Source organism: Myotis yumanensis, unplaced genomic scaffold (assembly GCF_028538775.1).
Source record: "Myotis yumanensis isolate MYYU_CA2020_CCGP unplaced genomic scaffold, mMyoYum1.0.hap1 SCAF_3, whole genome shotgun sequence".
Taxonomy (NCBI): domain Eukaryota; kingdom Metazoa; phylum Chordata; class Mammalia; order Chiroptera; family Vespertilionidae; genus Myotis; species Myotis yumanensis.
Window position 1 is genome coordinate 89,321,748 of NW_027223754.1, and position 25,382 is coordinate 89,347,129.

General features: G+C 39.9%; 1 protein-coding gene across 1 annotated transcript; it reads right to left on the bottom strand.

The window, feature by feature from the left end:
* Nucleotides 1-320: 320 nt before the first annotated feature.
* Nucleotides 321-25,382, bottom strand: DLEU7 (deleted in lymphocytic leukemia 7). Its single transcript, XM_070407474.1, has 2 exons — nucleotides 24,924-25,382; nucleotides 321-799 (listed from the first exon to the last, which is right to left on the bottom strand). Exons 1-2 carry the CDS (start codon nucleotides 25,380-25,382, stop codon nucleotides 593-595), a joined length of 666 nt encoding a protein of 221 aa, XP_070263575.1. The 3' UTR covers nucleotides 321-592.

A 25,382-nucleotide genomic window follows, 5' to 3' on the forward strand; every position in this document is an offset into this window, starting at 1 on the left:
CAAGGTTTAGAAGCAGCTCTTCTCCTGCCCAACAGTAAGTTATTAATGCCAGGACTGGGACTCATAATTACCAACATATGTGGTCCTACAATAGCTCGAGATCAGTCTCATAACAAAAAATAAAGTGCTCAGTAAGTACAATTATCGATTACCAACACCCCATTTATTCAAGATAATTTAAGAAACATGTATCTTTAATCATATGAATAACCACCATATTAAACCTCATAGGTCTACATGAATATAAATATAGATTCATGTATCATTCAATTAAAGTGAATACTTAATATGAATTAATAAATATTTATATACATATAGAATCCAATTAGTTCCACAAAGTAGAATATGTTTCCATCAAAGAAAGTCATCAAATATGACAACACATTTAAAAATGTGAAGTACTGTTTCAAAAATTTTTCACCCACATGCTATAAGGGTACAGATGCCACTGGTTAGATTGCTATATATGGTATCAAGTGTCTCTTTAGTGAGAATCAAAACATCCATTGTTTGCTGACTCAATTAGGAAGGTAAGGTCCCTAGTTCTCTTAGCAGTGCTTAGCTGTGGTTTTGATTCCAGTGTCCTGAGCACTCACATGTCTGGGAGATTCTGTAAGATCTGTCTCAACGAAGCACAGGCTACCACATGAGCATCAGAAGGAAGGTTAGCAAGTGACTGAATCAACTTCTTAACTATCGTCTTCAAACACTGGTGAGCAGCATTCAAATCTCTGTCAAACTGCTGTCCTTCGATCTGTAGAGCCAGATGACTGCAGATGTTTCTAAACTCAACACTGTCCTGAAAGGAACGGCAAAAACCAACAAGCAATTAGACAGATTGTTGAGGACATTTGTTTTATACTTTGTGTACCCAGCTTCCATCCCCATCTCTTCTGATGACAGCACTCTGACTTTTCTCCAAGAGAACTGCTCTCCTCCATTCTCAGCCTGTGTGGTTTGACCAAAGCTGACTCCACGCCACAACTCCAGGGACCAGGCTAATCAGAGCATATCACGCCTCAGCCACTTGGATTCGTTAGGGATGGACAGGTGACTCAACACAGGCCAATAAGCCACAGTCCCAGAATATTCGCGAGACTGGGAAAGAGAAACACTTTTTAACTGAAGCTGTTGGAAAATATCTTGCTACCACAAGGGAGAATCCAAATTACAATGATGCCAACACAGAGAAAACTAGACCAAGAAATTTAAAAAGACTGATTCTAATTACATTTTCTGAACATGTCAACTTAGTCATATGTAAATAAACGCCAGGATTTTTTGTTTATCTGAGTCAACAATTATCCCTTTTTACTTAAGCCATTTGAAGTTGAATTTCTGTTACTTGTTCCTAACAGAGCTTTGACAAATACACAAATAGCCTCTGTTCCTGTTATTCTGTACTCACTTTCTTCAAGTTTCCAATAAAGGATTTAGGATTGAACAGGGTCTCAAGAAATTTCCAGTGCAAATTTAGAAAAAATAGTTCCTAGGTGGCTTAAAACAAGGAAGTAAGTGAATAGATTTTTAATCCCAAAATGTTTCATATTCTAAAATACATTGCATGTAAACGGTACACTGAAATTACTCCACATTACATGGTTTATTTTAAAATCAATGGAAATGATTTCCCACAGACTTCTGGGTCTGGCAACGTGGCATGTTTATTTTCTTCAAAACCTCTTGCTACTAAATGAATGCTAAATAAAATAGAACAAACATCCTTTTTGCACTTGCAGGAAAGTAATGGAAATCCCCAAGGGCCAGAAATAAAAGTAGATTATTTTAACTGCCCGCCAATACCCATCAGAAAAAGAAAATCAGTCTGTCTCTTAAACTGAGTTTAGGATGAGGGTAAAGTTTTCCCAAGAATGTGTAACTATGGGCCTGTAGTACACAGAAGTTTAAGTTTGGAGTTGCCCTCTACATCATATACATGTTCTGGGAACACTCATGCTAAGAAATTAACTTCAAAATTGGAACTGGGCTGAAATATCCATGGACACAAGGAAAAGCAAACAAAAACCTATTCCACAGAACATGTCCACAACCCACGCCCCACTGCGGTATTCCCATAAAGCTCTGTCAAAGACATGCTCTGTATATGAAACTTAAAATACAATTCACCATGATATAGCAGATACAATGCAGGGCGATATTAAATTACAAAAGTTTCAAATATAAACTATAAAATATGCTTAAAATGATTAAATATATAAAAGAAGGAATAAAAAACTTTTTAAGAAAAATCAGGCCCTAACCGGTTTGGCTCAGTGGATAGAGCGTTGGCCTGCGGACTGAAGGGTTTCAGGTTCGATTCCGGTCAAGGGCATGTACCTTGGTTGTGGGCACATTCTCAGAAGAGGGTGTGCAGGAGGCAGCTGATGGATGTTTCTCTCTCATCAATGTTTCTTACTCTCTATCCCTCTCCCTTCCTCTCTGTAAAAAAAATCAATAAAATATAGTTTTTAAAAAAAGAAAGAAAAATCAGGCTTGAAAAAGAACCAAATACAACTTCTAGAAATGACAACTATCATGACAAATTAAATACTCAATGGACAGTTTAAACACTTGAATAGATACATCTGAAGTGAAAATAGTAAACAGGATGGTAAACGTGAGAAAATTGCCCAGAATAAAAAATAAACAGAGCCGAAACCGGTTTGGCTCAGTGGATGGAGCGTCGGCCTGCAGACTGAAAGGTCCCAGGTTCGATTCCGGTCAGGGGCATGTACCTGGGTTGCGGGCACGTCTCCCGTGGGAGATGTGCAGGAGGCAGCTGGTCGATGTTTCTCTCTCATCGATGTTTCTAACTCTCTATCTCTCTCCCTTCCTCTCTGTGAGGAATCAATAAAATATATTTAAAAAAAATAAATAAAATAAAAAATAAATAAATAAAAATAAAAAATAAACAGAGGGAAGATGGGGTGGAGGGATAGGAAAAGATTAACCAGGGAATTTGTATGCATATATACATAGTCCATGGACACAGACAATAGTGTGGTGAAGAACCAGGAGGGGTGGGTACAGGGTGGAAGGGGTCAATGGAAAAAAAAGGGGACATCTGTAATACTTTCAATAAAGATAAATTTTAAAAAAGAAAAATAACAAAACTCCACAACTCAAAAAAAAATAAATAAAAGAAGTTAAAGACATGGGAAATATGAATGAGAGGTTAAGCAACATGGATGACAGAATGCCGAAGTACAACAAATGCATACCCAGAGAGACAAGAGAATCATGAATAATATTATCCAATTCTGATCCAAAACATGAATCCTTAGATTCAGGAAATAAAACAAGCCTTGTACAGAGTAAGTTAAATGATACACAAATCTAAACTCAATAAGGCAAAACTACTTTTAAAAGTAACCAGAGAAAATAAACAAACAGGTTTTAAGGGATGACAAGACAGACAATGGACTTCTAAGCTACAATTGAACGTAGAAAAAATAGAACAATATTGCCAAATAACTTTCAACATAGAATTTTTTTTAATCTAAGTAAACTATTAGGGCAAAATAAATATATCTTCATTTAGAAGGACAAAGGAGTTACCACAAATAGACTCTCACTGTCAGATCTTCCTCAAGATATAATTCAGAAAGAGGAAATTCAATGCAAAAGGAAAGAATGAGATACAAGAAGCAACAGTGAATGAAGAAACTTAAAAATATGTTATAAATCTAAAGAATTGATTGTTCAAAACAAAAATCATAACAACTGACTTGGAGTTTACAAAAGCAAGATGATTCAAGAATGCTGAATAGTAGTAATATGTAGGATGAAGAGATATTTTAAGGCATTGCATTTATTCAAGAGAAAGGTGGCAAAATTGATAAATTTCAGATTTTTAAATTATGTACATGAGAAATGTAAGCATTATTATTAAAGTAGAGAAATAATATATACAACTTCAGAATTAGCAGAGGGAAGGTACATTAAAACTTTATTGATCCTATCTATAAAGGTAAAAATGAAAAAATACACAAACATAAAGCAAGGTGAATAGAAAGCACCAAATAAGACATCTTTGAAATATATAGTGGTAACCAGACTGTATTTTAAAAATCTATACGCTTTTAAAATTTTTTTTAAACTAAAAGTACCTAAATATTGAAAGTAAATGAATACTAACATATATACCAAGCAGAGAAGACAAAATAAAGCCAGAAAAATCATTATTAAGTATAAAAGAAGCCTCAATTAATAGAAGAAATTATTCCCCTAAGGAGATATAACAATTTTGTCCTTGTGTGTGCTCACTATGATAACCCCAATTTACATCCAATCCACAAACATAGAGGCATTTTAGTTCAGCTTTCTCAGAACCTGACAGACAAACAACACAACAATCAGCTTGGAGAGAAAAGATAGAAACACTAATCACAACCGTGGTCCAATGGAGATAAACAAAGATACTTTATTCTCAAAAATATATAAAATATCTATGAATGCTGACTATATTATAATATGTCACAACGCAAATCTCAATGAATATAAAAAGTCTATGTTATACAAATCACAATGCAATAAATGAGAAATCAATAACATAGATAACCTTCCCCAAACATGTATTACTTAACAAGCTACTTGTAAATAATTCATGGTTCAGTGAAAAAAATTTAAAATTTTAAAATACTTTATACTGAACAATTATGAAAATACTATAACACAAATTTATGGGATATGGCTACAGTGAGAAATGCTAGACTTAAATGCTTATATAACTAAAGAATAATCCCTGAAAAACCATGAGCTAAGAATTCAACTCAGTAATTCAGGAAAAGAAAATAAATAATTCAAAATAAAATAAAAGGTAGAACTAAAATTGAACCAATGTTTGATGAAGAACTAGAGTTTTCTTCCTAATTCTTAATAGAAAAACAAAGCTATTCTTCTACCTAATAAAGACTTTGTCATGATGCCCTGGTCAAGTGGCTCGGTTGGAGCATCATCCTGCACACCAAAAAGGTTGCAGGTTCAATTCCTGAGTGAGGCACATGCAGGAGGCAACTGATAGATATTTCTCTCTCACATCAATGTTTCTTTCTTTCTTTCTCTCTCCTCTGTCTCTCTTCCTCTGTCTAAAATCAAAACCATATCCTTGGGTGAAGATTAAAAAAAATAAATAAAGCTTTCCCTCCCCCTAAAAAACAATAACAAAAAATAGAAAAAACAAACAAACACTGTCACTTAGGTGAGAAGAACCTGGGTTTCTGGCAAAATGTTTAATAAAGAACATCTTCCAAGATGCAAAACAAACATCCATTTCTTCAATTCAGCAAACAGTGGCAGTAGGACCCCAGTGTGAGCTAGGCGTAGGATAGAAAACTAAACATGTACAGGCCCTTTACTCAAGGCTTCACAGGCTACCACACGCTTCGGTTTCTTCTCTTTAAAGCATTCTTGCTTCCCTGCTGGTGTGTGTTACTCATTTTTCCTCAGAAGGTATCAGGGGGCTACTTAGATGATCTGCCCCATAGTTTATAGGCCAATCTATATTGCTGAAGCACATTGCTTGGGAATGGGAAAATCTGGGGAAAATGACTCTGGACTACTTGCCATAGATCCACATCAAGCAAAATGGTCCTCTTGCTTTACAGAAGTGATCCAACTCTAAGTACAAAGTGGGAGGATCAAAGACAACTTGCAAAGGGAAATTCAAAATAGAAGGAACCACTGAGATGTGTGCGGACACGTGCCTATTAGCCAGTCTGCAAAGGCATTCGTCACTCAGAGAAGATGAAAATGCCCTTACAATATATTTGTGGGCCTAATATCTGTAGTCAATGCCACGCTTACTATAAAGAATCAAAGAAGGCAACGTTTGGAGAAATTATACTTAACATAAAATTCTATTGCTTGGCTGTACTGATCCCTGAGGCCCTAGGTAAACTTCAGATCTCTGGCAAACTTTGCAAAGTCTCTTTATTTTACTATTTTAATACAGTATTTCCTTTTAATCCTTTCTCAAATATATTAACAGTCAAAGAAAACAAATTAATAGGAATAGCTTTCCATGGACTCTTAAGCCAGGGAAGGGAAAAATAAAGCAAGTGGTTGCTTCTCTTCCTTTCTGGAAGGTCTGAAGGCCAACTATGGATCCAGTCACAATGGCCTCCACCCAAACCTCTAATGATTCTGCTGTATAAGGTGGGGGCACAAGTCACAGTGTTGAGGCAACAGCATATTCAGTGGCTCATGGGCTTTCAGTGGAAATCACATGATCTATATTGGTGATGATTTCAGTTATGTGCTTTCTATTCAATGGTAGAGCACATCCTCCCAGCAAGTTCTTTTATTTAGCAAGTTCCAGGTGCTTTCAGAAATGATGTCATACCCTATACTGGGATGTGGGTGCATTGCCAGAATTAGAACACGCAGCTGAGCAAACTAAAAGCGCTTTTGGAACTTCTAAAGCCTTACGTAATTTCAGAGTCTGGATATGAAATGTATTGATTGCTACAGTGGTCCAAACTGATGGCCAGCAATTACATTGTAAAGTGAGGTGGTAACTCAGCTCACATACTGGGATAATGGCCTCTGCTTGTTTGATTCATTAATGAATCAGCTAATTTTATATCAAGTCTCCACTATCTGATTGACTACACTGAATAAAAGGCAGTAAGATATGTATTTCTTTGGATAAATACCCCAGAAGTAAAATTGCTGGGTCATAAGGTAGTTTTATTTTTAATTTATTGAGGAACCTCTGGACTGTTTTCCACAGTGGCTACACCTATTGGCAATTACATCAACAATACATGAGTGTTCCCTTTCCTCCACACCCTCACCAATACTTGTTGTTTGTTGATTTACTGATGATAGCCATTCTGACAGGTATGAGGTGAAAACACTAACTTGAAAAGACATATGGATCCCTGTGTTCATTGTGGCATCATTTACAATAGCCAAGATGTGGAAGCAACCTAAGTGTCCATCAATAGACAATTGGAAATAGAAGATGTGGTACATATATACAATGGAATATTACTCAGCCATAAAAAAGAATGAAATCTTATCATTTGTAACAGCATCAATGGACCCAGAGGGTATTATGCCAAGTGAAATAAGTCAGAGAAAAAAATACCATATGATTTCACTTACATGTGGAATCTAAAGAATAAAATGAGTGACCTAACAAAACAGAAATAAACACATAGATACAGAGAATAAACTGATGGTTGCCAGATGGGAGGGGGGAGTGAGGGAATGAGTAAAAAAGGTCAATGGATTAATAAATACAAATTGGTAGTTACAAAATAGTCATAGGGATATAAAGTACAGCACAGAGAATATAGTTGATAATACTGTAATAACTGTGTAGAGGGATCATTTCATAACGTATATAAATGTCTAACCACTATGCTGTATACCTAAAACTAATATAAAATAATATTAAATGCCAACTCTAATTGAAAAATAAAAAAATAAATAAAAATAAAGGCAGTATGATATGGTACTTGTTCTCCCAAGAGTTTGTAAACTAGTAAGGAGAATGAGACACATAGAGCATATATACCAACGTCCAATGAAATGTGATGAGGGCTATAGTAAAAAACACAAAAACCCAATCCTATATAGGAACAGACATTTCTAGACTCATAATCTAAGCAATGCACTAGGTTCATACAGAGCTCCTTCGAATGTGTGAATCCTTTCTATAGCATACTTGATATGTGGTTGTCCAAAATTATCTTGGTTACACTAGAGAAACTCACGTGCTTAGGAGGCAACCCATGGCTCTAGTTTTTAGAACATTTCTTCCAATGTTTAGCTGAAATCTGCCATGTGGCTTCCCAAATATGCCCATGTCCTGGTCCTCAGAACCCGGGAGCATATTACCCTACATAGCCAAAGGGACGTTATAGGTGTTAGGTAGGACATGCAGCCTCAGGCAGCTACAAAGACCCTGAGGAAGCAGAGCTTATTCACGCACAAGCACTGGACTTGCTATCAGAGCCCTGGTTCTGTGACTTTGATGGGCCATCTGTGGACAAGACATTTTATCTATGGGATATTCAGTTTTCTCATCTGTAAAATGGAAACAGTAATAATTGCCACATGGAGAGATGTGAATATCAAATTAGCCCATGGATTTGCAAACTCATTGTATTTATAAAGCACTCATCAGTCTAAGTCTAAGGTTATAAGTGAAGCACTCTGCTAGATGGAAGGTCAGAAAGAAGGAAAGGAGGGGAAGGAAGGGGAGAAAAGAAAAATATGTTCCACAGAAACCTGGAATCTAGTTGGTGATATGAAACTATTTAAATTGTTCAGTAGAGCTGTCACAATTAAATTTAGGCTCAGCAAGAGTGGTGGAGCTCACCTCGCATCCATTAGGCTGGCGACCATAAAAAGAAACTGAAACCAAATTTTGGTAAGAATGTGAAAAAAGTGGAACCCTTGTGCACTGCTGGTGGGAAGGTAACATCAAGCAACCACTATAGAGAGAATGGAGATTCCTCAATAAAAGTAAAAATGAAATTAACATATGGTCCAACAATTCCATTTCTGGGTATATATCCAAAGGAACTAAAAGCAAGATCTCTAAGAGCTATTTGCAAACCCATGTTCATAGCAGCACTATTCTCAATAGCCAAGAGGTGGAAGCAGTTCAAGTATCCATGAATGGATAAACAAAATGTGGTATATACATACAATGGAATACTATTCAACCTTAAAAAGGAATGCAATTCTGACTTATGCTACAACATGAATTAACCTTGAGGACATAATGCTAAATGAAACAAATCACACCGAAAAAAGACAAATACCATATGATTCCACTTGCCTGTGGTATCTAGAGTAGTCAAACACATAGAAACAGAAAGTAGACTGGAAGTTGCCAGGGCTGGGGGGAGAGGAAAATGGGGAGTTACTGTTTAATAGGTATAGAGTTTCAGATTTGCAAGATGGAAACATTATGGATATTGCCTGCACAACAATGTTAATGTACTTGACACTAGTGAACTGTAAGCTTAAAATGGTAATTTTTATGTTATGCATTTTTTACCACAATAAAAAATTTTTTAATGCAGTTGAGGCCATCAGAGTGCTGCCAAGGGCATGCAGAAGAGCATGAAGGTTTGGATGAGGCATCAGAGAAATGTTAGGTTGGGAGGACTGTACGGACACTATAAGTCAGGTGGTGTTGAGAAAAGCAGTATTTGATTTATAAGGAAAAGAGATGGCCCCTGCAATTAGAATGAATAACATAAGCAAAGGCCTAAAGTCAAGTAGGGGCTAGGACTGGGAGGAGATCAGTCTGAAAAAAAACGGAGAATCAGGATATAAGCTAGTGTGAAAAGCTGCAAGTGCCCCAGTAAATTCCCTGGAGATTTCCAAGCATGAGAGCAACATGGCAAACCAGCATTTTAAGAACACTAGTCTGGCCCCATGAGCCTGAGCACCTACTGTAGGAGGCGCCAAGCTCCAAGTGAGGCACCTCTGCACCTTGTCTCACTCAAAGAAATGCGGCTTGGCGAGATTAAACGATGTACCTAAATCACACAGCAAGTGAGTGACAGAGCTGGCATTAATCTCCATTTCAAATTTAAATGTTCTGCAAAAACCTGCCTCAAATCAGAACCCGGGCCAGCTGCCCTGAGGACTCAGACAGCAGAACTCACCGTCCAGGACAGGAGACAGACGGGCAAACAGGAACGGTGGAGTTGTGGATGCCACAGTGGGATGAACAGGGACACCATGGGAGCAAGCAGAGGAGGCACCAAACTAACTTTGGCGATGAAACACAAATGTTTACAAGTGAATTGTTGCATGTTTCTTTTTGGCCATAGTCACACTGTTTTTTAAGGTTAACGCAGTGTTATGAGTGTTACAACACTCAAATTGGCCTTGGACACAACTAAATTGAATATTAGCCTGCTGGCCCATCCTTCTTTCCTGCAACATAATTGAGAGCGGTTGGCCATCTGGAAGATATTCAAGGCATGAAACCTTCTGCACCCCATGTAAAGCTGGAGCTCCCCCTTCCTCTGCTCTGTTCTCTCCTATCCAGTGTAAGGGAGGTCTCTTAGAAAAACTTTCCCGCATTATGCATTGTGTTTATTTAGAATGCACACATATGGGACCCTTGAGCAACTTTCCATGCACCTGCAAAGTCCAAACAGGGAAGAAAAGTTAAGCTTTTTTTTTTTCTAGCTTCTTACTGAAAATAAAACTGAGGCTTGAAGGCAAAAAGAATCTGGCTGCAGAAGTCAGTTTCAAAGCTTATTTCCTGAAACCAATACCAATGGATAATAAATTCAAAACACAATATGACTTTATAGGTTCCAAAATGCAGACAGCTTTTCAACAATCCACCAGGACAGTTACTGTTGTTTTCCTATTATGTCACCTTCAAAATTACTTCTAGATCTACATGAACCATAAATCAGTTCATATTCCCTTAACCACTGGCTTTAAAATAAGTTGGTTCTTTTCAAAACAGTCACATCTTGAGCTATATTGTCTTACAATGGCTTCCACAAATCTATTTCTTCTCACTTTTTCCCCTCTCATTCTCCCTGAATTCCTAATGTCCTCTACAGAGAGTAGTAAAGAAAGAGCTTTTCCCCTGCTTTCTGTCGTGGGGCCTGGCTGTAATGAGCGTCAGCATGGCCAGCAGAACATTCTCCACTAAAGCCACCCAGTGCTAGGCACTACAAAGGAACACAAATCCTCTCCCCAAACCCCTTACAACCCTCCAACTGGATGTGTACCTAAAATGAGAACATTCCTCTATGTAGAGAGATGTCATGAGAACCATACCATCAGGATCAGTATCCTTCAAATTGCCCCAACTTCACTCGGTTCATCAACATCTGGCTTTGAGCTACAAATTAACAGGGCCCAGATCAGTCACCAGTTACCTGAAACCCAGATCAATCTCAAATAGATATGTAACTACACACTAATAAAACACCCAATGAAGAACCAAAGTATCTGCCATTCACCATAAAAATCTCTCATCCACAGGAAATTAAAGATTTTTACTTGTGCTGTACCCAGTGTCAATGCCCCACAAGTAACTAAGGTTCCTTATGCATGTGCTTTAGGTACGTCATCATTTTCATTAGGAAAGTCTGTGAAAAGCACTTTGTGATGGATACCAGCACTTGATTCAGGTATGCTCACAAGGCAACCCCAAACTGTAAAACAGAGCATGGCAGCATTTCCACCAAGATGTTAAGCATAAGTAGTTTTGTTTTAGGACCTTTCTGCAATATCTGTTGCTAAATTTTAATTTCAGAAAGTTTATATGTCCTGATTCTTATATCATTCACATAATAAGGAATTACAAACTATAATTAAGCTACTTCTATAGCAGTCACTGGGCCTTTTTCTAAAACATAAGCACAATTTTGTCTCAAGTCAATAGCAACCTCCTGGCTTTGGCTATTAATCATATGATCATAAGCATTTTTTTCTTCAAAAGTATGTGGATAATTTTTGAAGAAACAATTTTCAAATTTGCAGAAACTGGCTCCACTAATTAAAGAGCATTACAGCAATGACTGTGCAACCAAAGCCAATGGTTTCCTAACCACTGGCTTTGCTTTGTAGAATGAAAAAACAGCGAAGGCTACTAAACGTGATGGAATGGTTGGTACCAAAATTAGCTAAATGAAACGGAGAACTCACAGGCAAGTTAAATCTGCAATGTCAGGAAAGTTCTTTTTCCTCTGAAAGTTGGCATCAGCCATAGTTTCCATGAAACTTGCTTCAGAACAGAAAGAACTCTTGGCAACTATAAATATTTTTAACTCTCAAAGGAAGACAGACAAAACTCAATCAGTGGCCTCATAATTGGTTTTTAATAGTCTCTATGTGAGTGGTCATTTTGTGGAGTTTTTAAATCCTAGCCTTCCTTCTGGTGCCCCACACATTTCTATGCTCCTTTTAGGTTGCAGGTGCCTAAAGCATTCTTGCTAGTATTACTAGTTTGACAATGTTTTCCTACATTTGCCTGGTACTTTTTGTCACTATGTAAAGCCGCCATCATGGAAGGAGGCACACAAATCACCCAGTGCTATGGATTGAATTTTGTCTCCCCACCTCCTCCTGCCTTGCCCTACCCCCAAAAAAATGCATATATTGAAAACCTAACCCCCTTGTGACTGTATTTTGAGATAGGGCCTTTAGAGAGGTAATTAAGGCTAAATTATGTCAGAGAGTGGGCCCCAGATCCAATAGGATTGGTGTCCTTTTAAGAAGAGGAAAAGTCCTAGCCGGTTTGGCTCAGTAGTTGGAGCATCTGTCCATGGACTGAAGGGTCTCGGGCATGATTCTGGTCAAGGGCATGTGCCTCCATTGCAGGCTCAACTCCCAGCTCAGGTCAGGGCACGTGCAGGAAGCAACCAATCGATGTGTCTCTCTCACATCAATGTTTCTCTGTGATTTCCCCTCTCTTATACTCTGTCTAAAAATCAATGAAAAAAAAATATCCTCAGTGAGGATTAACCAGAGAGAGAGAGAGAGAGAGAGAGAAGAAGAAGAAGAAGAAGAAGAAGAAGAGACATTTGAGATCTCTCTCTTCCCGCATGCACAGAGGAAAGGCCATGTGAGGACACAGTGAGAAAGTGGCCATCTACAAGCCAGGAAGAGAGCCTTCACCAGAAACCAAATTTACTACCACCTTGCTTGATCTTGGACTTCCCAGCCTCCAGAACAGTGAGAAAATAAATGTTGGAGGTTTAAGCCACATAGTCTGTGGCATTTTGTTATGTCAGCCGGACCTAAGAGTCTATAATGTGACTGTTACATCCCAAGTGGTGTGCAGTGCAGGGCATGCATGACTGTGTTCTGTCGACTAAACACTCTCACATACTTTATTTTAATGAGATGTTTTTAATACCCCTTTAAGCTAGGACTGTGATTTGGTAGAGTCACAAAAAACCATGTTTTGGCCTCAAACATGTTTGACACTCACTCAGTGGTTGAGTGTCAATCCATAACCAAGAGATCCCCAGTTCTATCCCCAGTCAGGGCACATGCCCAGGTTGTGGGTTCGATCCTTTGTAGGGGGCATGCAGGAGGCAGCTGATTGATGTCTCTCTCTGATTGATGTTTCTATATCTCTATCCCTCTCCCTTCCTCTCTCTCTAAAATCAATAAAAACATGTTGGAATCATGGGCCATCACTTCTCAGAAGCAGGATCTTCAGCAAAGTCTTAATATTTCTCTGAGCCTCAGTTTCCTGCTATAAAAAAATTTGTCAAACTGGTCAACTCCATCTTCTCCACCAAATTTAACAAGACTCAGAACTATTAAGCACTTTTTATCCACCACAAAGAAACTCATTTCATGTTTTTTCTTTGCATATGTTTGATAAACTCTAAATGTTCAAAAAGAATATAAATTATTGGTTTCTTTAAGAAAAGAGCAAAGACACCATCTTGAAGGGGAGAGCAGCTATGACTGGGAGCCCAGCCTCACCTCCATCCGGGGAGACCTCGGACACCACCCGGGACCCTACAGCCACACCGGCCAGGGACCAGCTGCCTCGGCTGCGAACCCACGAATACGGAGACTCCAGCCTCCCTGGCCACGGGCTCCTAAAATGTTTGTCCAGGGGGAGACAAAATGGTGGCCAAATAGGCAGATGGGTCCTGCACCTTCTCACGGAGCAGGCAGAAGAAACAGCTGAATCGAATAACATCCACCCGGAATTGGTGAATTAAACACAGCTGGTGAGACAACTGTGGCCGGAAAGGTCAGAGGTCGCCTGGAGAGAGGTGGGATTGGGGTTCTGGGCTGGAGGGAGAGACGCATGCAACCGGGACTAGAGAATCAGAGGGAGACTGCCCTGCACCAAGTCCGTGTCCCTTGGGACAGTGTAGTGCTTGACTGTGGAAGGGGTCCACAGGGCTCCTGGCAGCTAGGGACTCTAGCTCTAAGCACACAGCCATGGGAGGCTGCGCTCAGAAAGGCAGCCTGAAGTTCTGCATCGGCTGTGCAGTGGGGAAGAGGGGGGGGGGCAGGGGGAGGGGGGAGGGGGAGAGACACGCAGCGGCATGTCTTTATATTTTCCTTGCTTTTACTCACTAAACTCAGTGCATAGGATCTTTCAATTACAAACACTCACCAAAGCTGCGGTGCAGGGGAAGGTGGCTTTGTGGAAGCTGGGGAGCAAAATAGGGAGAGGTGATCAGGAGGCCAGCTCTGGGACAGTCCTATCCCTCCAACCCTGAACCAACATGAATCAACATTTTTCTCCTGAAGACCAGACCCCTCCTAGCAGCGCAGCCACACCCAGCCTTGAGCTCAGCAGGGAAACAAGATTTCTGAATACCCTCAGGGAGCCCTCATGGCAGGGGTGGGGGGGCCATTTGGTCCCAGAAACTAATACAGAAACACCGCCACCTAGAGGCCATGTCAGAAATAGACTCTTGTGTAAATACAACTGAAAGCAGGCAGGAAAACAAAGTGGGCAGATTGATCCTAGCTGCCTGAAACCAAGGCTGTGGAGTCTGACACAGAGGAGCAGTCAATCGCTGGGAACTAAACACGGTGCTGACTACCTAAGAGGAAACTGAGACGTGGCAGACAGAACAGTAAAGAGGGGTCTTAAACCAGCCCCCATGGGACATTAAACCTCAGCTGAAGCAAATAAACTTCACTACTTCACTTTTTAATTTTTTATCTTTTACTTAAGAAACTAAATTTTTTTCTCTTTACTTATTTTTAGTATTTATTATTATTATTATTATTATTTTAAGCTTTCACTATTTTTTGGATTAGTGTTCTGCATTCTATTTTTTTTATCATTATTTCACTCTATCTCATTTATCCCTTTATGCCAATCCTTTCTTCCTCATTTCTCTCTTTTTTCTTCCTGTTTCTCTTCTCCTGTCCCTGCTTTAGTTTTTCTCTCTCCTTTCTTTTTACTCCTTTTAAAAAATTGATCTTTATCTGCTGTATTGATGTGTTAGTATTATAGTAGTCTCTGTTGGGTTACTCATATATCTAATTTCCTGTCCCCTGCTCCATGTACATGCACCCTTCTCTTTTCTCTTTCTTCGCTAGCCATTTTTTCCTTGTTGTTGTTGCTTATTTGATTGTTTATTAGTTTGTTTTTTTTGTGGTTTTTTTATTTTATGCTTTGTTTATCCTCTCCTCGCTTGTTCTCTTCTTCTACTAATAGTTTAATTAGTTTCACTCACCAAACTCAGGCCTATCTGTTCTCTACTTTATTCTCCTTTTCCAAAAATAGATAAATAGATAGATAGATTAAAGAAAGGGGAAACTTTTAATTATTTTATATATATATGTTTATATATATATATGCTTTTTAATATATTTTTAATTATTATTTATTATTTTTTTAATTGAGTATTTTGTTTTTTCCTTTCTTCTTACCCACTCACTCTCTTTCTACCTCCTCTAAACTGAACTGTGGCCATTCCCCCTCCATTCAATTCCTTTACCTTACCTTCTGGAAATAAGCTCTGCCTCTCCTCTTTTCTTGGGGTGTTTGTTGTTTCCATTTTTTGGTTTAATTGTTGGTTTTGTGGAGTTTTCTCCCCATATATGTGTATTTTCCCCCTTATTTTTTCTTCTTTTGCTTTTCTCTCTTACCTTTTTTTCTTTTCTCAATATCATTTTTGCACTCTTTTCTCTCCCCTAATTCTCTTTTCTCTGGTGGTCACCTTTATTTTGGTTATCAGTGTTGTGAATACATTTGTGTTTTGTTCCCTCTGTGTGGTGTCTTGTTGAGTTGTATTTTGTGCCTTTTGGTCAATGTGGTAGATACTGAGCCACATAACCAGACACCCTGAGAGGAGCGAAAATGGGGAGACAAAGAAACAACCCCCATATGAAAGAAAAGGAGGAAATCACCAGAAAAAGAAGTAAACAAAATGGAGGCAAGCAATTTGTCAGAGAAAGAATTCAGAGCAATTGTCATAAGGATGGAAGACAAAATCAACAACATGTGTAAGAACCAAGAGGAAATGAAGAAGAACCAAGAAGAAATGAAGAATGACATAGCTTCAATAAAGAACACAATAGAAAGCATCAACAGTAGACTAGAAAAGCTGAGGACCCGAAACAATAAGCTAGAAGACAAGGTAGGAAAAAACACCCAAGCAGAGCAGCAGTTGGAAAAAAAAAACTTGAAAAACAGAAGAGCCTAAGGGAGCTATGAGACAACACAAAACAAAACAACATCCGCATAATACGGGTACTAGAAGGATAGGAAACAGAGCAAGGAATAGAAAACCTGCTTGAAGAAATTATGACAGAAAACTTCCCCGATATTGGGAAGAAAAAACTCACACAAGTCCAAGAAGTTCATAGAGTCCCAAATAAGATAAACCCAAAAAGACCAATGCCAAGATACATCATAAGTAAATAGGCAAACACCGATGACAGAGTAAGAATCTTAAAGGCTACCAGGGAGAAACAGAAAGTTACCTATAAGGGATCTCCCATTAGACTATCAACTGATTTCTCAACAGAAACACATCATGCCAGAAAGGAATGGAATGAAATATTCAAAATGATGCAAAGCAAGGGACTAAATACAAGAATACTATACCCAGCAAAGCTATCATTCACAATTGAAGGTGAAATCAGGAGCTTCACAGACAAAATAGGGCTAAGGGAGTTTATTACCACCAAGCCAGCAATGCAAGAAATGCTAAAAGGATTGCTGTAAAAAGAAGAAATAGGAAGGGAAGAAGGAATACAGGCACAGAATATAAAAATGGTGACAAACAAGTACTTATCAATAATAACCTTAAATGGAAATGGACTAAATGCTCCCATTAAAAGACATAGGGTAGCTGAATGGATAAGAAAACATATGTCTGCTGTCTACAAGAGACCCACCTCAGAACAAAGGACTCACACACAGAATGATAGTGAAGGGATGGGAAAAAAATTTTCTGGTGAATAGAAATGAAAAAAAAAGCTGGGGTAGCAGCTCTTATATCTGACAAGTTAGAACTCAAAGTGAAGGCCATAACCAGAGATAAGGAAGGCCACTTCATAAGACTAAAGGGAGAAATTCTACAAGAGTATATAACTCTGGTAAACATATATGCAGCCAATACAGGAGAACCCAAATACATAAAAAACTTCTGGAAGATATCAAGGGAGAGATAGACAGCAATACAGTCATAGTAGGGGACTTCAATATCCCATTGACACCACTGGGTAAATCCTCTAAACAAAAATCAGCAAAGAAACATCAATCCTAAATTAATCACTAGATCAGATGGAATAAATTGACATTTTCAGAATATTTCACACCAAAGATACAGAATATACATTCTTCTCGAGTACACACGGGACATTTTCAAAGATAGACCACATATTGGGACACAGGCAAAGTCTCTTCAAATTCAAGAAGATAGAAATCATATCAAGCATCTTCTCAGATCACAATGGCATAAAATAAGAAATGAACTACAATAAAAAACAATGAAAAAAAATCAAACAGAGGCTAAATAACATGCTATTAAGCAACTATTGGGTTACCAAAGAGATCAAAGAAGAAATAAAAAACATCCTGGTAACAAATGACAATGAAAGCACAACAATCCAAAATCTATGGAACACGGTGAAAGCAGTCTTGAGAGGGAAGTTCATAGCTCTACAGGCCTACCTCAAAAAAACAAGAAAAAGTTGTAATAAATTATCTAACTCTACAATTCAAAGAATTAGAAAGAGAGCAACAAGAAAAGCCCAGAGTGAGCAGAAGGAAGGAGAAAATAAATATCAGAGCAGAAATAAATGACATAGAGACCAAAAAAACAATACAAAAGATCAATGAAACCAAGAGCTGGTTCTTTGGAAGGATAAAAAAGATTGATGAACCTCTCGTCAGGCTCACCGAGAAGCAAAGAGAGAGGACCCACTAAACAAAATCAGAAATGAAAGAGGTAAAGTAACAACAAATCCCATAGAAATACAAAGGATTATGAAAAAAAAAATACTATGAACAACTCTATTCCAACAAACTGGACAACCTAGACAAAATAGACATATTCCTAGAAAAATACAAGTTTCCAAAACTCAATCAAGAAGAATAAAAAAACCAGAATAGGCCAAAAACTACCAAAGAAATTGAAGCAGTAATCAAAAATCTTCCAGCAAACAAAAGCTTTGGTCTGGACAGCTTTACAGGGAGTTCTACCAAGCATTCAAAGAAAAACTAAAACCTGTCCTCCTTTGACTATTCCAAAAAATTCAAGAGGAAGGAACACTTCCAAGCTCTTTCTATGGAGCCAACATTACCCTAATTCCAAAACCAGATAAAGACACCACCAAGAAAGAGAATTACAGGCCAATATCCGTAATGAACATAGAGGCTAAAATCCTCAACAAAATCCTAGCAAATCAGATCCAGCATTACATTAGAAAGATCATACACCATGACCAAGTGGGATTTATTCTGGGGATGCAAGGATGGTACAATATCCACAAATCAATAAATATGATTCATCACATAAACAAATCGAGAGATAAAAATCACATAATCATATCAATTGATGCAGAAAAGGCATTTGACAAATCCAACACCCTTTCTTGATAAAAACTCTCAGCAAAGTGGGAATAGAGGGATCATACCTCAACATAATAAAAGCCTGATATGGCAAACCTACAGCCATCATCATAATCAATGGGCAAAAACTAAATCCATTTCCCCTAAGAACAAGAACAAGACAGAGATGCCCACTTTCACTACTCCTGTTCAATATAGTATTGAAAGTGCTAGCCATGGCAATCAGACAAGAAGAATAAATAAAAGGCATCCAAATTGGAAAAGAAGAGGTAAAACTGTCATTATTTGCAGATGACATAATACTATACATAGAAAACCCCAAAGACTCCATCAAAAAACTAGTAGACTTAATAAATTAATTCGGCAATGTAGCAGGATACAAAATCAACACCCAGAAATCTATGGTTTTTTTATACACCAACAATGAGCTCACAGAAAAGAAACTAAAAAAACAATCCCATTTACCATTGCACCAAAAACATTAAGATACCTAGGAATCAACTTAACTAAGGAGGTAAAAGACCTGTACTCAGAAAACTATAGGACATTGAGACAAGAGATAGAGGAACACATAAACAAATGGAAGAACATACCATGTTCATGGATTGGTAGAATCAACATCATTAAAATGTCCATACTACCCAAAGCAATTTATACATCCAATGCAATCCCCATTAAAATACCAACGGCATATTTCACAGACTAGAACAAACTCTCCAAAAATTCATCTGGAAGAAAAAAAGATCCCTAATAGCCACAGCAATCCTGAGAAAGAGGACCAAAGTTGGATGGATCACAATACCAGATATCAAGCTATATTACAAAGCCACGGTTCTCAAAACTGCCCAGTACTGGCACAAGAACAGACATATAGACCAGTGGAACAGAACAGAGAACCCAGAAATAGACCCAAGCCTTTATGCTCAATTAATATTTGACAAAGGAGGCAAGAGGATACAATGGAGTCAAGACAGTCTCTTCAATAAATGGTGCTGGGAAAATTAGTCAGATACATGCAAAAAAATGAAACTAGATCAACAACTTATTCCATATACAAAAACAAACTCAAAATGGTTAAAGGACTTAAATGTAAGATGGGAAACCATAAAAATCTTAGAAGACTCCATAGGTAGCAAAATATCAGACATATGTCGTAGTAATATCTTTACCGATAAAGCTCCTAGGGCAATGGAAACTAAGGAGAAAATAAACAAATGAGACTACATCAAAATAAAAAGCTCTGCACAGCAAAAGAAACCATCCACAAAACAACAAGAAAGCACACTGCATGGGAGAACATATTTGCCAATGTTATCTCTGATAAGGGTTTAATCTCCAGCATTTACAGGGAACCCATACAACTTAACAAAAGGAAGATAAACAACCCAATAAAAAAATGGGCAAAGGACCTAAATAGACACTTTTTCAAAGAGGTCCTCTAGAAGGCCATGAGACATATGAAAACATGCTCAAAGTCACTAATCATCCGAGAGATGCAAATCAAAACAACAATGAGGTACCATCTCACACCTGTCAGAATGGCTATCATCAACAAATCAACAAAGGAAAAGTACTGGCGAGGATGTGGAGAAAAATGAACTCTAGTGCACTGCTGGTGGGAATGCAGACTGGTGCAGCCACTCTGTAAAACAGTATGGAGTTTCCTCAAAAAGTTAAAAATGGGGAGAAACCAAGATGGCGGCATAGGTAAACACCGGAGATTGCTGCCTCGCACAACCACTTCAAAAATACAACTAAAAGACATAACGGACATCAACCAGAACCACAGGAAGGCTGACTGAGTGGAATTTCTACAACTAGAAGGAAAGAGAAAAGCATACCGAGACTCAGAGGAGGTGTAGTGCTGAAGTAAATACAAAGGTGCGGAGGTGCATGCGGAGAGGGCGGGCGGCTGAGGACACGATTGTTTTTTTCAATCGGGAGGGAGTCTCAGGCTCTGAACTCCAGTTCCGAGTGAGTCTCTGGGGACCCAGACTCATACAGGAGAAACTGGACTGTCTGGCATCGGTCAGAACTCGAGGGCAGCTTTATCTTGGAGGCACTCTCGGCGATTGCCAGGACTCTGAAGGCAAGACTGAGAGCAGCCATACTGCTCGCTCGGCCCGCCCTGTTGATCCCCTGGGACCCCGCCCCGCCCAAGCCGTGCATGGAGGCTTTTGCATATGAAAGGCCCAGCCCTTTGTAATCTGAAAATAACTTAACAAACTGCAGCTGCCCCAAGGCCCCACGGCAACTCACATTGCTTTACAACTGGCTTCTGCTGGGTAGCCTCAGGCAGAGGCTAGATTAGCACCTCCTTAGATCCAAGAGCCAGTGTACCCAGTGGTCAGAGTGGGACCATCCAATTACAACTCCTCAGATCCATTAGGGACACACTCAGGGGGCAGACTCAGTGAACACCAAAGCCCCACTGAAGCAAGTCTTGCCCCATAAGGGTGTCTTCAGCACAGAAATTCTCCCACCGTAGACACAGCTGATTCTCACAGCGAATTGGCCTGGAGGTCAAATCCTCCCAGTTTTACCTACAACAATCAAGGCTTAACTACAACAAGACTGTGCACAAAACCCACAAGGGGGTGCACTAAGAGTGTCAACCTCAGGTAACTGGGATACTTAGCACAGAAAGCCACTCTATCGACACAGCGAAGCATAAAAAATGTCAAGACAAAGAAACAGGACACAAATGACAGAAATGGAGGAAAGCAAACTTCTGGATATAGAGTTCAAAACCACACTTTTTAGGTTTTTTTCAAGAATTTTCTCGAAACCGCCAATAAACTTAATGAGACCCTCAAGAAATCTAGTGAGACCCTCGATGTTGTGATAAAGGACCAACTAGAAATTAAGCATACACTGACTGAAATAAAGAATATTATACAGACTCCCAACAGCAGACCAGAGGATCGCAAGAATAAAGTCAAAGACTTGAAATACAAAGAAGCAAAAAACACCCAACCGGAAAACCAAAATGAAAAAAGAATCCAAAAATACGAAGATAGTGTAAGGAGCCTCTGGGACAGCTTCAAGCATACCAACATCTGAATTATAGGGGTGCCAAAAGAAGAGAGAGAGCAAGATATTGAAAACCTATTTGAAGAAATAATGACAGAGAACTTCCCCTACCTGGTGAAAGAAATAGACTTACAAGTCCAGGAAGTGCAGAGAACTCCAAACAAAAGGAATCCAAAGAGGACCACACCAAGACACATCATAATTAAAATGCCAAGAGCAAAAGACAAAGAGAGTATCCTAAAAGCAGCAAGAGAAAGAAAGTCAGTTACCTACAAGGGAGTACCCATACGACTGTCAGAAACTTTGCAGGCCAGAAGGGAGTGGCAAGAAATATTCAAAGTGATGAATGCCAAGAACCTACAACCAAGATTACTTCATCCAGCAAAGCTATCATTCAGAAGTGAAGGTCAGATAAGAGCTTCACAGATAAGGAAAAGCTAAAGGAGTTCATCACCACCAAACCAGGATTATATGAAATGCTGAAAGGTATCCTTTAAGAAGAGGAAGAAGAAGAAAAAGGTAAAGATACAAATTATGAACAACAAATAAATGTCTAATAACAAGTGAATCTAAAAATCAAGTGAATAAATAATCTGATGAACAGTATGAACTGGTGATTATAATAGAATCAGGGACATAGAAAGGGAATGGACTGACTATTCTTGGGGGGGAAAGGGGTGTGGGGGGTGCGGGAAGAGATTGGACAATAATTGTGCACCTATGGATGAGGACAGTGGGTGGGGAGTGAGGGCGGAGGGTGGGGTGGGAACTGGGTGGAGGGGAGTTATGGTGGGAAAAAAAAGAGGAACCAATGTAATAATCTGAACAATAAAGATTTAATTTTTTTAAAAAGTTAAAAATGAAACTTCCATTTCACCCAGTAATCCCACTTCCAGGACTATATCCCAAGAAACCACAAACACCAATCAGAAAGGATATATGCACCCCTATGTTCATAGCAGCACAATTTACAATAGCTAAGATTTGGAAGCAGCCTTATCTGCCCATCAGCAGATGAGTGGATTAGAAAACTGTGGTACATCTACACAATGGAATACTACACTGTTGTAAAAAAGAAGGAACTTTTACCATTTGCAACAGCATGGATGGAACTGGAGAGCATTATGTTAAGCGAAATAAGCCAGCCAGAGAAAGATAAATATCACATGATCTCACTCATTTGTGTGATATAATGATCAATATAAACTGATGAACAAAAAGAGACAGGGTAGCACTGAACAGACAGTCTACCCTCAGAAAGAAGGCAGGGGAGGAGGGGTGGTTAGAAATCAACCAAAGGACTTGTATGCATGCATATTAGCATAACCAATGGACACAGACACTGGGGAGGTGGGGGCTTACCTTGGGGGGTGGGAGTAGCGTGGGGGGGAGTCAATTGGGGGAAAGGGAGACGTATGTAATACTTTAAACAATAGAAAAAAAGAGTAAAGTACTACAAAGTACCCATTGTTATTATGGAGAGGGTTTCTCTGCCTTCATGCTATTTTTTGCCTTCTGCCATAGTGAACTAATTTTAATTCCCCCAAACTCAGGTCCTTGCATTGCTTCTGGATCTTAGATCATACAGCTCCCTTAAAATGTGTTTTCCCTTTAATGCCTGGAGAGCAAACATTCACTTTTTTAAGAGGTTACCTCCTACAAGAAACCTGCCAGGATCACCTTAGGTAAAACTGATCACTCAGTCTCTCCTTTTGCCAGCCTATATATCTTGTATATGCTCCTAATATCACACAATGCTTCCTATTTCATCAATTCTAGGATGTGCATTTTTTCCCATTTCAAAAAAATCTCTGAAATGAGACTATCTTACAATCAAAGGTCTGTCATAATATAACTGGCAGGATTTTTTTTTTTATTACTTGGAAGTACATAAAAAGGTGTATCTTAACTCAAGAGCATTGGTGAAATGCAGCTTCATTTTTTAATTTTCTAAGGTGAATGGAGCAGTGCTTTGCATCTGAAGGCATTCCAGCTTTCCCTCTCATGCATGCACATTTGGCAATATTTGGTTTTATCAACTCAAGGTGGGGGGGGTAGGGCGCCAGGGAGGTATGCTGCTGGCATCTACTGGATAGAGACACAGGACAAACCCCCATAACAATTGTCCAGCACAAAATGTCAATAAAGCAGAGGCTGAGAAACCCTAAGGTAGAGTAATAATGCTTATTTGGATGTATGATATGCTTTATTATGTTTGGTTTTTAAATCAGTCTTTTATAGTGAGTATGCAATCTAATATGTAGCAATTTTTGGCTTGTAAAGCATGAATAGCAATTCTTGAGAAGTGCTCTAAGCTTTCTTCATCACCCCTTCCCAGTTCCTTCTGCTAGACTCCCAAGGGAAATGAATGATGCAATACTCCAAGTCAAAACTGGAAAGCCACAAGGCCTCCAAGAGATTGTGACCTTAAACCACCAGTTAGGTTAATTAATGTCATGACCAACACTGTAACCCAGACCCCCAGATTTCCAGGATCCTTCTCAGCCTGGGAGGCAGCTGCTCTGTTTCCTGACAGTTGGGTATCTGAAGAAGAAAATGCACTCTATTAACATTAGGTGCGTGACTTAGTAGGAGGTTAGCATTAGAATTCGCGCTTTGCCCCTGGCCAGTTTGGCTCAGTGGATAGAGTGTTGGCCTGCGGATGGAAGGGTCCCAGGTTTGATTCCGGTCAAGGGCACATGTCTGGGTGGCAGGCGTGGTCCAACGTGCAGGAGGCAGCCTACCAACGATTCCCTCTCATCATTGATGTTTCTATCTCTCTCTTCCTCTCCATTCCTCTGAAATCAATAAAAATAAACTTTAAAAAAAATAAAGTATATGATAAAAAAAAATATAGAATTCACTCTTCAACACTGGGGATCCACCCCACTCTTATCTGTGATTCATAAGTTTCAAAGGACTTTAAATTAATGTAGGTGATTTTGTCATACAGAAGGCAGTGGGGACTTAATACGTGTATTTACAGCCCTGGAAGAAGGGTTAAGTTGGAAGGGGGAGTAGGGGAGCTGTCCTCCATGCCTGTGGAAAGGGCCTTCAGCTGGAGCAGGAAGCTGATTTACTACATAAGAGAGGAAGGAGTTCCAGAGGCCTTTGGCAAGGCCTCTCCCGCTTCTCTGCTCCATACTCAGGCGGCCCCAGGTGGGCACCTCCGCACCCACCCCTCACTCCCCACTCTGAGTTCCCTGCCGTAAGTGCGGAGTCCTCCTCCTATCCCCACCCCCTTCACTCTCCCAGGCGCAGTGAGCAGCTCAGCTTGGGATCCTGTGACCCCACCCAGTCTCCATCTGGGCCCTGCAGCCCCGGCCAGCAGGGGAATCCGGCTCTCGAGGGGGGTGCTGGAGGCCAGACTCACCTTCAGGTGGATGGGGAAGGATCGCTCCTGCAGCAGGGGACTCAGCAACGTCTGCTCCACACTGACCAGCTCTGAGGTCGAGTCCACCACGCGGGCCAGTGCACTGCGCATTGCCATCCGGGCCAGGGTGCATGGCCCGCGGCCCTGGGGGCAGGGCAGCAGCTCCGCGCCCCCCTCGGCGCCTGGCACTACTTCTACCTCGGGGGAGCTCGCCTGCCCCCGGAGCTCCCCATTCCTCAACCCCGGGCCTCCGCTGCCCTCCTCCCGCCCCAGCCCCGCCCGGGCCCGCCGCAGGCCTGAGCGATGCGCTGGAGTGGCAGACACGTGGTCCGGGTCGCGCGAATTTCCACGGGCACCCGGTCCGTCCCCCCAGCCCCACTCCTGCTGCAGGAGCTGCAGGGTCTGCAAAGCCAACATTTGGTGGCTGATGGAGGCCACTAAGGGCGCGGGGCTGGCCAT